The sequence below is a fragment of the Bos indicus x Bos taurus genome, chromosome 19, assembly GCF_003369695.1.
Source record: "Bos indicus x Bos taurus breed Angus x Brahman F1 hybrid chromosome 19, Bos_hybrid_MaternalHap_v2.0, whole genome shotgun sequence".
Classification (NCBI taxonomy): Eukaryota; Metazoa; Chordata; class Mammalia; order Artiodactyla; family Bovidae; genus Bos; species Bos indicus x Bos taurus.
Window position 1 is genome coordinate 28,984,774 of NC_040094.1, and position 12,420 is coordinate 28,997,193.

General features: G+C 43.5%; 1 protein-coding gene across 1 annotated transcript; it reads left to right on the forward strand.

Moving 5' to 3' along the window:
• Window positions 1–4,739: 4,739 nt before the first annotated feature.
• Window positions 4,740–10,107, forward strand: ODF4 (outer dense fiber of sperm tails 4). The gene is given in 5 exon segments (XM_027518572.1): window positions 4,740–4,940; window positions 4,984–5,235; window positions 5,237–5,250; window positions 8,980–9,114; window positions 9,307–10,107. Coding segments are annotated over 5 exon segments (846 nt in total). The 5' UTR covers window positions 4,740–4,779; the 3' UTR covers window positions 9,591–10,107.
• The last annotated feature ends 2,313 nt before the right edge of the window (window positions 10,108–12,420 follow it).

The following is a 12,420-nucleotide window of genomic DNA, read 5'->3' on the forward strand; positions in this document are numbered from 1 at the left end:
AAGATGTCCTTTTCATTATAGGGGACTGGAATGCAAAAGTAGGAAGTCAAGAAACACCTGCAGTAACAGGCAAATTTGGCCTTGGAGTACGGAATGAAGCAGGGCAAAGGCTAATAGAGTTTTGCCAAGAGAACGCACTGCTCATAGCAAACACCCTCTTCCAACAACACAAGAGAAGACTCTACACATGGACATCACCAGGTGGTCAAAACGAGATCAGACTGATTATATTCTTTGCAGCCAAAGATGGAGAAGCTCTATACAGTCAGCAAAAACAAGACCAGGAGCTGACTGTGGCTCAGATCATGAACTCCTTATTGCCAAATTCAGACTTAAATTGAAGAAAGTAGGGAAAATCACTAGACCATTCAGGTATGACCTAAATCAAATCCCTTATGATTATACAGTGGAAGTGTGAAATAGATTTAAGGGACTAGATCTGATAGATAGAGTGCCTGATGAACTATGGATGGAGGTTCATGACATTGTACAGGAGACAGGGATCAAGACCATCCCCATGGAAAAGAAATGCAAGAAAGCAAAATGGCTGTCTGAGGAGGCCTTACAAATAGCTGTGAAAAGAAGAGAAGTGAAAAGCAAAGGAGAAAAGGAAAGATATAAGCGTCTGAATGAAGAGTTCCAAAGAATAGCAAGGAGAGATAAGAAAGCCTTGCTCAGCGATCCATGCAAAGAAATAGAGGAAACCAATAGAATGGGAAAGACTAGAGATCTCTTCAAGAAAATTAGAGATACCAAGGGAACATTTCATGCAAATATGGGCTTGATAAAGGACAGAAATGGTAGGGCCCTAACAGAAGCAGAAGACATTAAGAAGAGTGGCAAGAATACACAGAAGAACTGTACAAAAAAGATCTTCACGACCCAGATAATCACGATGGTGTGATCACTCATGTAGAGACAGACATCCTGGAACGTGAAGTCAAGTGGGCCTTAGAAAGCATCACTACGAACAAAGCTAGTGGAGGTGATGGAATTCCAGTTGAGCTATTCCAAATCCTGAAAGATGATGCTGTGAAAGTGCTGCACTCAATATGCCAGCAAATTTGGAGAACTCAGCAGTGGCCACAGGACTGGAAAAGGTCAGTTTTCATTCCAATCCCAAAGAAAGGCAATGCCAAAGAATGCTCAAACTACCGCACAATTGCACTCATCTCACACGCTAGTCAAGTAATGCTCAAAATTCTCCAAGCCAGGCTTCAGGAGTATGTGAACTGTGAACTTCCAGATGTTCAACCTGGTTTTAGAAAAGTCAGAGGAACCAGAGATCAAATTGCCAACATCCGCTGGATCATGGAAAAAGCAAGAGAGTTCCAGAAAAACATCTATTTCTCCTTTATTGACTGTACCAAAGCCTTTGACTATATGGATCACAATAAACTGTGGAAGATTCTTCAAGAGATGGGAATATCAGACCACCTGACCTGCCTCTTGAGAAACCTGTATGCATATCAGGAAGCAACAATTAGAACTGGACATTGAACAACAGACTGGTTCCAAATAAGAAAAGGAGTACGTCAAGGCTGTATATTGTCACCCTGCTTATTTAACCTATATGCAGAGTACATCATGAGAAATGCTGGGCTGGAAGAAGCACAAGCTGGAATCAAGATTGTTGGGAGAAGTATCAATAACCTCAGATATGCTGATGACTCCACCCTTAAGGCAGAAAGTGAAGAGGAACTAAAAAGCCTCTTGATGAAAGTGAAGGAGGAGAGTGAAAAAGTTGGCTTAAAGCTCAACATTCAGAAAACTAAGATTATGGCATCTGGTCCCATCACTTCATGGCAAATCGATGGGGAAACAGTGGAAACAGTGTCAGACTTTATTTTTGGGGGCTCCAAAATCACTGCAGATGGTGACTGCAGCCATGAAATTAAAAGACGCTTACTCCTTGGAAGGAAAGTTATGACCAAACTAGACAGCATATTAAAAAACAGAGACATTACTTTGCCAACAAAGGTCCATCTAGTCAAGGCTATGGTTTTTCCAGTGGTCATGTATGGATGTGAGAGTTGGACTGTGAAGAAAGCTGAGCACCGAAGAATTGATGCTCTTGAACTGTGGTGTTGGAGAAGACTCTTGAGAGTCCCTTGGACTGCAAGGAGATCCAACCAGTCCATTCTAAAGGAGATCAATCCTGGGTGTTCTTTGGAAGGACTGATGCTAAAGCTGAAACTCCAATACTTTGGCCACCTCATGCGAAGAGTTGACTCATTGGAAAAGACCCTGATGCTGGGAGGGATTAGGGGCAGGAGGAGAAGGGGACGACAGAAGATGAGATCGCTGGATGGCATCACCGACTTGATGGACATGAGTCTGAGTAAGCTCTGGGAGTTGGTGATGGACAGGGAGCCCTGGCGTGCTGCGATTCATGGGGTCGCAAAGAGTCGGACACGACTGAGCAACTGAACTGAACTGAACTGAAATGACCATGGTTAATGGGATGGTACTCGTCCCTGGCAGGGCCAGAGAATATTTGGGCTTGGAATGGAGCGATCTTTGCTCTGGCAGCTAAAGGTTTAAGATGGACTGTGCGGGGTGTAAGGGCCACGTTTCTCATTATGTGGATGAAAGAAAAGGAGGAGGGTGGTTTCCAGAGAAAGAAAAAAGTACTCATGGAGGGATTTCCCTGGTGGCACAGTGGATAAGAATCCACCTGCCAGTAGAGGGAACACAGGTATGATCCCTGGTTCAGGAAGATTCCATGTGCTGCAGAGGAGCTAAGCCCATGTGCCACAACTGCTGATGCATCTGTGTGTCTGGAGCCTGTGGTCTGCGCAGCAAGACGAGCCACTGCAACGAGAAACCCCCACTCGCCACAACTAGAGAAAGACCTGGAGCAGCAATGAAGACCCAGCACAACCAAAAGTAATAAATGCATTCATAAAATAAATAAATACATTTTTTTTAAAAAGATGCTCAAGGAGGAGCAAGACCAGAGTCCAAGTTCTGTGATCTGAATATTTGTGTCCCCCAAATTCATATGTTGGGAAAGTAACCCAGAAGGTGAAGGTGGGAGGCTCCACTTTAATGAATAGGATTAACATCCTTATAAAAGAGACCCCACAGGGATCCCTAGCTTCACCTGAGGACACAGCAAGAAGTCTGTGACCTGGAATTGGGCTATCGCCCAAATATGCCAATTATGATTGTGTGGCACCATGATCTTGGACTTCCAGCCTCCAAAACTATGAGAAATAAGTTTCTGTTGTTTATAAATTCTACAGTCTATGAAGCCTGGTGTGCTGCAGTCCACAGGGTTTCAAAGAATCGGACATGACTAAGCGACTGAACAACTCTATGGTATTTTGTTGTAGCTGACTGAATGGATTAAGACACAGAGGAAGATTCCTCACAGGATTTGAATTCGTGATTCTAATTATTCTGAGTTCCAGCTGTGCACATGACCTCATGATCTATAATTAACTCCCCTTTGACTTAAATTAATTTCAGTTCCATTCCAGTCACTCGTCAGCAAGGATGCCTGCTAAACACCTCTGTGGTTTTGCTCTTTCTTCTATGTTTGCTGGTGAGAGTGCAAAACAATGAAAACAATAACAATAATGATGCTGCTTGGGCCTTCCCTGGTGATCCAGTGGCTAAGACTCTGTGCTCCCACTGCAGGGGGCCAGAGTTCAATCCCTGGTCAGGGAACTTGATCCCATATGCTGCAGCTAAGGCCGGGAACAGCCAAATAAATAAATAAGATAAATAAATATTTAAAAATAATATCTCCACTTTCTGGGAATTTACTATGAACAAAAGATTGCTTTTTGTTCATTATCTTATTCAATACTCAAACCAAATCTAGACAAGTATTGTCCCACGTTACAGATGAGTAAACTAAGACACAAAGAAGCTATATGATTCTTCCAGGTTCATAAAGCCATTAAGAGGAAGACCCCTAATTCATCTCTTGGGTTGCTGGACCGAAAGCCTTTGTTCTTAACCATATGCATCACTCTCTTCACAAAGTGAATCAACTCTGATGGGATTCAGACTCACAGCCTGAATTTGAAAGGCTTGTTCCCCACAATTCCAGGCGCTAACTGAGGTCTGGAAGCCACAGTGATCAGGCTGCCCCAGGTGACTCAGATTTATTTTCCTACAGCTCAAAAGACAGCTTAGGAAAATCTCAGACTGTATAACACTCTCATGTCCCCTCCTGGTCCTGTGTCTTTCCCCTCTGGTGCTGAGATTTAAAAAAAAAAAAAAAAAAAAAAGGGAAAAAGTAAAAAAGAGGGGAAGGGGTGGGAACTGTGAACCAGAAGTGAGTAGAGGTGGGGGAAGTAGGGAGAAGGTTGGTGACACCTGTGGGAGGCATATCCAACCGTCTCCCTGGGGATAAGCTCCTCCCCTTCTCCTGCTCCATCCGTGAGTACTTGGGGGTGGGGTTAGGGCAGAGGATGTGGGAAGAGCAAAGGAGACCCTCAGCAAACAGGGCTCTTAGAGGAAGGAGGCATCACACGCACAGTTCTGAGTTGAAGCCCCAGAGGAGCAGGGTTTCCAGAAAGAGTTTGAGCTGAAGCTGTGGGCCCCTTCCCCCAGTTGATGCCCCCCTCTCCCTCCACAAAGGAATATTCCATGGCAGTTAGGGGCCCTCTCCTGCTGAATGGGTTGTTCTTTTCCAGACGCCAGGTGCTGTGGTGGCCACTGCTCTGCCTGATGAAAATATTTAAATGATGAAGGACAACTGACACTGACAAGGGAAGGGGGAGATGGGGTGGAGGATAGAAGCGGAGTCAGGGAGTACTCAAGATGGTGACAGGGAACATTAGGGATGAATTCCCTGGGTCAGGAGGAGAAAGGGATGAACATAAGAAGCCTGGAAAGGGCTGGGAGGGCTGGAAAGCAGGATGGGGTGGCGGTGAGCCCGGGACAAGAGGAAGAGGTGCAGAACTGTGTCTCCACCCGTGACAGTAACTGGCCGGTAATTAAGGACCACAGCGTGAAGCTCCACAGGGTTTCTCCACTGCTCCTGCAGTGCAGGATCACACACAGCTCCCGCTGGATAGCGCAGGTGTTGGCCTCAGAGCTTAGCCTGCTCGCCTTCATCCTGCTGGTGGTCATGGTCTTCTCCAAGAAATGGCTGTGCTTCGAGAGGATCCGTTTCTACCAGCACTGGCCCATGAACGTCACCACCAAAATCTACACGTCAGTTCACATAATGTCCCTGGGGCTCCTGCATATCTACAAATCCAAGAGCTATTCCAACTCAGAATGGGAAAGGTGAGACCCTTACTCTCATCCCACCCCAGGGGCTCCAGGAGGAGTCCCTTGCCTTGGCCTCGACCTCTGTACCCCAGTATTCTTGGCCCTTCCCTCTGGTCAGCCCCACTTTTTTTGACCAGTAAGATGGTTCTACTGGCCCTGAGACCCCCCCAGGGATCATTGTTCCTCCTCAGTTGGGCAATCCACTTCTCCTGCCCCAATGGGAAGGCTCGCAGCCAAGTCTGTGCTTACAGAAATGTTGTGAGGGACTTGGATTCTGGGGGTGTGTGAATCACTTATTAATGACACAATTCACTATTATCCTGGGAGAAGAACTAGGGGATTGGGAATTTCCTTCCTCAAGGCTCTCGGACCCAGAGCTTGAGGAGTCCTCAGGATGCTCTCCTGCAGGCCCACGTTCTCACCGCTGTTCTTCCCCAGCCACAGGCTTTTGCTCTTCTGGGCCAGCTCTGTGTTTCCACCTCTGGTTACCTTGCTCCTTCCTCCTTCCCAGAGTTCTTGGAGCTACTCCATTTCCTATTCTTGTTAACTTCACCCCTGCTGTCCCCTCACCTCCCAAGTTTGGGTCTCCTTTCTCAACATTTGTGGAAAACCAGAACTTTTGACCCCTGAATTTCACTTCTTGACCTTATTAACTTTTTTTTTTTTTTTAAAGTTACACAGCCATAGACAACTTCCCTGGCAGTCCAGTGGTTAAGCCTTCGCCTTCCAATGCAGGGCTGCAAGTTCCATCCCTGGTCAGTGGGAGCTAAGATCCCATGTGCCTGGCAGCCAAAAAATCAAAACAGAAAACGGAAGCAATACTGTAACAAATTCAATGAAAGCTTCAAAGAAAAAAAGCTCCACATTAAGAAAAAAAGTTACACAGCCATTATTTACTTTCATTATGAAAGTGGTGGTGCTTTAGTTGCTAAGTTGTGATTAACTCTTGAGACCCCATGAACTGTAACCCACCAGGCTTCTCAGTCCAAGGGATTTTCCAGGCAAGAATACTGGGTGGGGGCGGGGGGCAGGGGCTGCCATTTCTGTCTCTAGGGGATCTTCCCAGCCTAGGGATCGAACATGTGTCTCTTCATTGCAGGCAGTCTCCTGCATTAGCAGGCAGGTTCTTTACCACTGAATCACCAGGGAAGCCCCACCATGAAAGTAATACATCCTTATTCCAATAAATGTGGGGCAACAAAAGCTATCATTATTTGCAACCTTATTCTATTTGCTTAAGTTAATCCCCTATCAACTCAAAGAGCTAGGGATAATTATCCTCATATTACAGATGAGGAAACTGAGATTCAGGTTACCTTGCTCAAGATCATAAAGCTATTAGGCTGAACCACAAGACGGAGCCAATTTTTGACCTCTTTTCACCTGAGCAAATTCATACATAACAACCTAATAATGGCAGGTTTACAATCATAACTCAGATGTGTCTGGCTCAGAAACATAATGAACTACATGTTTTTGCTCTATAGGTTACTCAAGGACAGTCACTACTGGATGTTTATGCAGCACTCAGTTTTTTTCCAGGCTTCTTTTTAAAAAAATTGAACACGTTCTGAGTAATTTTTACATAGTTATATTGATTCTTCACAAACTATTTTATATCTTTTAGATTATTTTTATTACTTATTTTGTATTATTTTAAAATTTATGAGATATAATAAACACCCCATATTAAGACTATACTATTCAACTTAATAGATTTACTAATTGTGACTTGACTATCTTATTTATCTATTCTTGGCAAATTTATTTCCAGTTTCATACTTAAGAAAAAAGGACCAACAAAGCTTACTAATCATGAAGTTTTTCCTGTGTTTAGTATCTCTGGACTAGATTTCCTAAAGTGGGTTTAATGGATCAAAGAGTATAACTATCGTAAGGCTCTTTAATAAAATTTTCCATGTTGCTTTCAAAAAGTATGAAAACAATTTATGCTTCCACTAACAATGTACGAAGAGGCTGTTTCATTGTAACTTTGTCAGCAATGACTATTATTTTTTAAAATTTTATTTTATCGAAGTATAATTGATTTAAAATGTTGCGTTAATTTCCGCTCTATAGCAAAGTGATTCAGTTATACACATACATATTTTTTCATATTCTTTTTAAAGTTATGACTGTTAACTTTAAATACCTGAATATATTATTCTTTTAATTTAAAAAGTTGCACAATTATTGTTAGAATGCAGAAAGTTTAAGAAAGAAAATAAAAATCACCTAAAATTTCTTCACACAGATATAATCACAGCTGACATTGTAATGGATTTACTTCCAGTCTTTTGTGTATCTATATAAAATAAATACAAATAAATATATATGTAGCTTTATTTTTGTTTTAACAAATATATATTTTAATTTTTCAAAGTTGTAATCATTTTACATGCTCAGTGTTGTAAACTCCACTTTTCAGTGATGAGCATATTATTTGTATCATGAAATAATTATTCTATAAATATCTATGTTAAAAATTTACTTGATTGCATAGTATACGGACACTGTGAAAATTCAAAAAACACAACAGATTAAAGTGAGCCTTTCACCTTCCAGGTTTCCTCCTTGGATTCTATCTGGAGACAATGATCTATCATATCATGGTTTTTAATGAACACATAATAATCTAATGTGCGGGTACCTTATAACTTACCAGCTCTCTTGTTAGACATATAAATAATTTTGGAAAGAAGATCTCTGTACATAAATTTTAATGCATATCTTGGATTGTTTCTTTAACATAAATTCCAAGAGGATGTATTGCTGGGGCAAAGGGTCTTAAACATTTAGATTTGGGTAGCATCTCTGATCACACATCAGAGATCCTACCAGTGGTGTGTGAAAGCACCTCTTTTCTCTAAATCCTTTCTTACACTAGATATGATCAATTTTGTTTTGATCTTTGCTAATTTGATAGACCAAAAAAAAATCACATTTAATTTGCAGTTTTTATTGTTGAGTTTCATTTTTTATTGGACATAGGTATTTTTTTGAGAACTGCAGTTCAAGTCGTCTGTCCAGCTTCTCCTTTGAGGCATTTGTTTTCATATGGTTGGGGTTATCACAAATCTCCATATCAAGAATCTTTGCCTATTTAATAAGTGAAAATGATATTTTATTATTGTTATCTCAAATGTGCATTTGTCTGGTTGTTTCCTTGTATTTACTCACTCTATTATATTTTGTCTTTTGCGAATCTTTAGTTCATCCTGTTTTCTCATTTTCCCTAGACAGTTTTAAGCTGTGGACAAATCACCCAGCTTTTGGGGTGGCCAAGATTACCTTCTGCCTGGCCTTGGGGCTGGGCATCATCCTCACCATCTGGTTGCACCTGCCGTACATACCTGGTCTTCAGAAATTGCCCTTTTTCGGCTGGATTGGGACTGTCATGAGCTTCTGTGAAGGTGCCCTCTAGCTCTGGAAAAGGTCCTTAGTTTCTCCTAACACACATCTTCCTGGCACTTCTTCCTCTTCCTTTCTCTGGGAGTGGGGTCTGGGTTTGTGGGTGGTGGGAGGACAGAACTAGTAGTTATTGACTGAGAACTGAGTTCCATTGATTCCTGGTCACTGGTAGGGTGGAGGTGGAGAGGTCAATTCCCATGAACCTCTGGGACCGCATGCTCTGTGTGTGCTGATGGGGGTTGTGGTTTGTGACTGTAGTTCAGCAGATGAGGAAGAATGCTTTTGGAATTCTCCAGTGAAAATAAGACCCCCTTGCACCCCTTTGTCTCCTAGCTTTCTTCGTTTTCTTCACCCTCATACTGTTCCCTGTTAACATCTGGCTCTTCGAGTTGAGAAAGAATTTATCAATCCCCCTCTGCTGGAGCTATTTCATTGGTTGGCTGGTGTTTATCCTGTATGTCATCTGTGGTGAGTGGCCCAGAGGACCCTGGGAAGTGGGAACACAGGTGGGTCAGGGCAGAGAAAGTGTGGAGGGAGAGGGCTGTCAATCCCCAGGGATAGGTTCTTAGGGACTTTTCTTCCCCTTGGCCTCACTTTGCTTGCCACTTGTTCCTCCCAATCTCTGACTTTCCTCTCCCCTTTCTCCTTGTCCTTTCCCAGCAGTCCTCTGCTACTTCAACCATGGAAAGTTCTGGTGTCTGATTCTGAGCCATTCCACCAGCAGCAGCAGCAGTTCCAGCTCCGAACATGAATCTGTGAGTGAGCTGGCTACCTCCAACACAACTGTCAGCCAGGAGGAAGTCCTGGACCCTGAGAAAAAGAAGGCATCTCTGGCTCCAAGTCCTGTTTATTCCTCTAAATCTGCCTCCTCATCCTTCCCCTCTCCAAACACTGAAGTAGGTTGGCCCTCATCACTGCAAGGAATTAAAGAGGGAGGACTTTAGGCCAGCTCTGTACACCTCGTCCTTGTTCCTGCCTTGCCTACAGCTTAGATGATGTAGAATAAATTGTCTCTTATTTTTCATGTCCAGCAGTTGTTGAGACAAGACAAGAGCTTGGAGAAGGAGAGGAAGGGAGGATGAACAAGTGTGTTTCCCAGTTCTTTCTGCAGAGGGGCCTTTCGGCATACTTTGGTCCTCAAGCCTGCCCATCTCTCCCCCCAGCAAGCACACTTGTATACAGGCAAACACCTCTGGGAGCTAAACTTCTTTCAACTTTGTTACCTCTGCCCTAACATTTGTTATTAGTAGCTGGAGAGTCATCAGGAGAGAGATATCACTGTTGAACTTGATGGTTTACTCATAGTGAAGGGTTCAAAAGCAAAATGACCCAAGGGTAAAGAAGCAGGTTAAACAAGGAGAGCACAGTAGAGGGTATGGTTGTGTCCCCAGCAGCAATTCCACCTGCAGTGTCCAGCTCAGACAACTGAGAACTCAAAAAGCCCTGTATCTGGGTACCATCAGCATCAACTCAAACTGTACCACCACCACCTTCACCAGCTCCTCCACCACCACCTCCACCTCCACCACCTGAAACTCCTCCATCACCACCCCTAACTTCACCTCCCTGACTCTCTGGCTGTTACAGCTTTCTACTCCATCTCCCATGCCCACCACTCTGTAACAACAAGACTGACACAGAGCAAGAAAGGAAAACAGTAGGATCAGGTCCTGTGGTTAAAAGAAAAGTTACACATGTTTGCTATAAACCCAGGCTCACAAAGACATGTGGCCTCTGGTTTCGGCAGCAGTGCTGGCCGAGACTATTGGGATTTGGATATCTTGCATTTTGCTGGCCTTGTATGACTGATCCATATCACGTTATATCCCTCCAGCTAGAGCCCTGATGCCAGCAAGCTGGAGGAGTTCAGGGACAAATTGTGAGTGGATTGGATATGTTAAAAAAATATATATGTGTATTATTGAACCATATGATATCATTGTTTCAGCAGTTAAATATTGACAATTTCATATGATTCAACCTAATATATATGCAATTTCATATGATTCAATCTAGTATATATGCCTGATATCTATTTTATTTGAGCTTTTTTTTTTAAAAGATGCCTATTTTTACCCTACCTGACTAGCAGCTGTGGAATTTCTAACCTAGCTTCAAGCAAATATTCTGAACAAAGAACCTAATGCAGTGTCTTGACAATTAGGCAGAACAGACATTCCATAAACCCCTACTCAGGGTCCTCCTTACGCTCCTCCCACGGGTAGCTAGCAAGGGTTTGTGGGAGAATTTATTGAATCAGTCATCCTGGGGAAGGGAAGGGACATAAAACATAGGTGTGTCATGACCACTGCCTTAGAAATAGATAAAATCTAATTAGAGAAAGTGATTCTGTAATTCTGTAGGAGTCATTCACTCAAGTGCCCACAGAGGCTAGGGAGGTAACCTAAATAAATATGGGGGCCACTATTCCAGTCTATATATAATTTTCCTCTTTTGATAAAGACCTGGTGTATTGTTTATTGCTGGATAACAAATTACCCCCAAATTTAGCCACTTAAAATAATAAATATTTATTATCTCGCATGGTTTCTGGGGTCAAGAATCTGGGAGCAACTTAGCTGAATTGTTCTTGCTCAGGTTCTCTCATGACATGACAGTCAGGATGTCAGATGAGTCATCTGAAGTCTGCTGATGTCATCTGAAGGCTTGACTGGAGCTGGAGGATCCACTTCTAATATGGTTCACTGGTAGGGCTGCTGGCAGGAAGCCTCAGTTCCTTCCCACAAGGGCTTCTTCATGTGCTGCTTCAGGGCTAGCTACCCCTACTGCTGCTGCTGCTAAGTCACTTCAGTCGTGTCCAACTCTGTGTGATCCAGTAGATGGCAGCCCATCAGGCTCCCCCGTCCCTGGGATTCTCCAGGCAAGAATACTGGAGTGGGTTGCCCTTTCCTTCTCCAATGCATGAAAGTGAAAAGTGAAAGTGAAGTCGCTCAGTCATGTCCGACCCTCAGCGACCCTATGGACTGCAGCCTTCCAGGCTCCTCCATCCATGGGATTTTCCAGGCAAGAGTACTGGAGTGGGGTGCCATTGCCTTCTCTGACAGAGAGCCATTGAAGAGAGCAACGAGGAGAAAACTCCAGTGCCTTTTATGACCTAGTCTTGGGAGAAATCCTCCATCACTTCCATCATAGTTCTATCGGTTGGAAGTAAGTTACTAGGTTCACCCCACACTCAAGGCGAGGGGAGTTAAGATCTACCTATTGAGGGAAAGAGTATCAGGAATTTGTGGGGGAACTTCCTTGGTGGTCCAGTAGTTAAGACTCCATGCTTCCACTGCAGGTGGCACAGGTTAGATCCCTGGTTGGGGAACAAAGATCCCATATGCCACACAGTGTGTCCAAATTAAAAAAAAGAGAATTTGTGGGTACATTTTAAAGTCACCAGAGTCTGCCTTCTGGTCATACATTATTTGCATTCCCCCTCAAGCAAAATATGCTAACCTATTCCAAGGCCCCTCAAAGTCTCATCCCATTCCAACATCAATCAGCTGAAACTTCAGAATCTTGCTGTGTTATAAATGATGGAGTTAAGTCCCCCTTGTGAGGTTTTTAAGAACTGTTCCAACTTGGCTGTGGCAATGCCGCTTGAGAGGCAAAAGAAATTAGAGGCCCCTATGGGACATCCTCTGGTGGTCCGGTGGCTAAGACTCCTTGCTCCCAATGCAGGGGGCCTGGGTTCAATCCTTGGGTCAGGGAACTAGATCTCACATGCTGCAACTAAGACCCAGTGCAGAAAAAAAAGAAAAAAAAAAC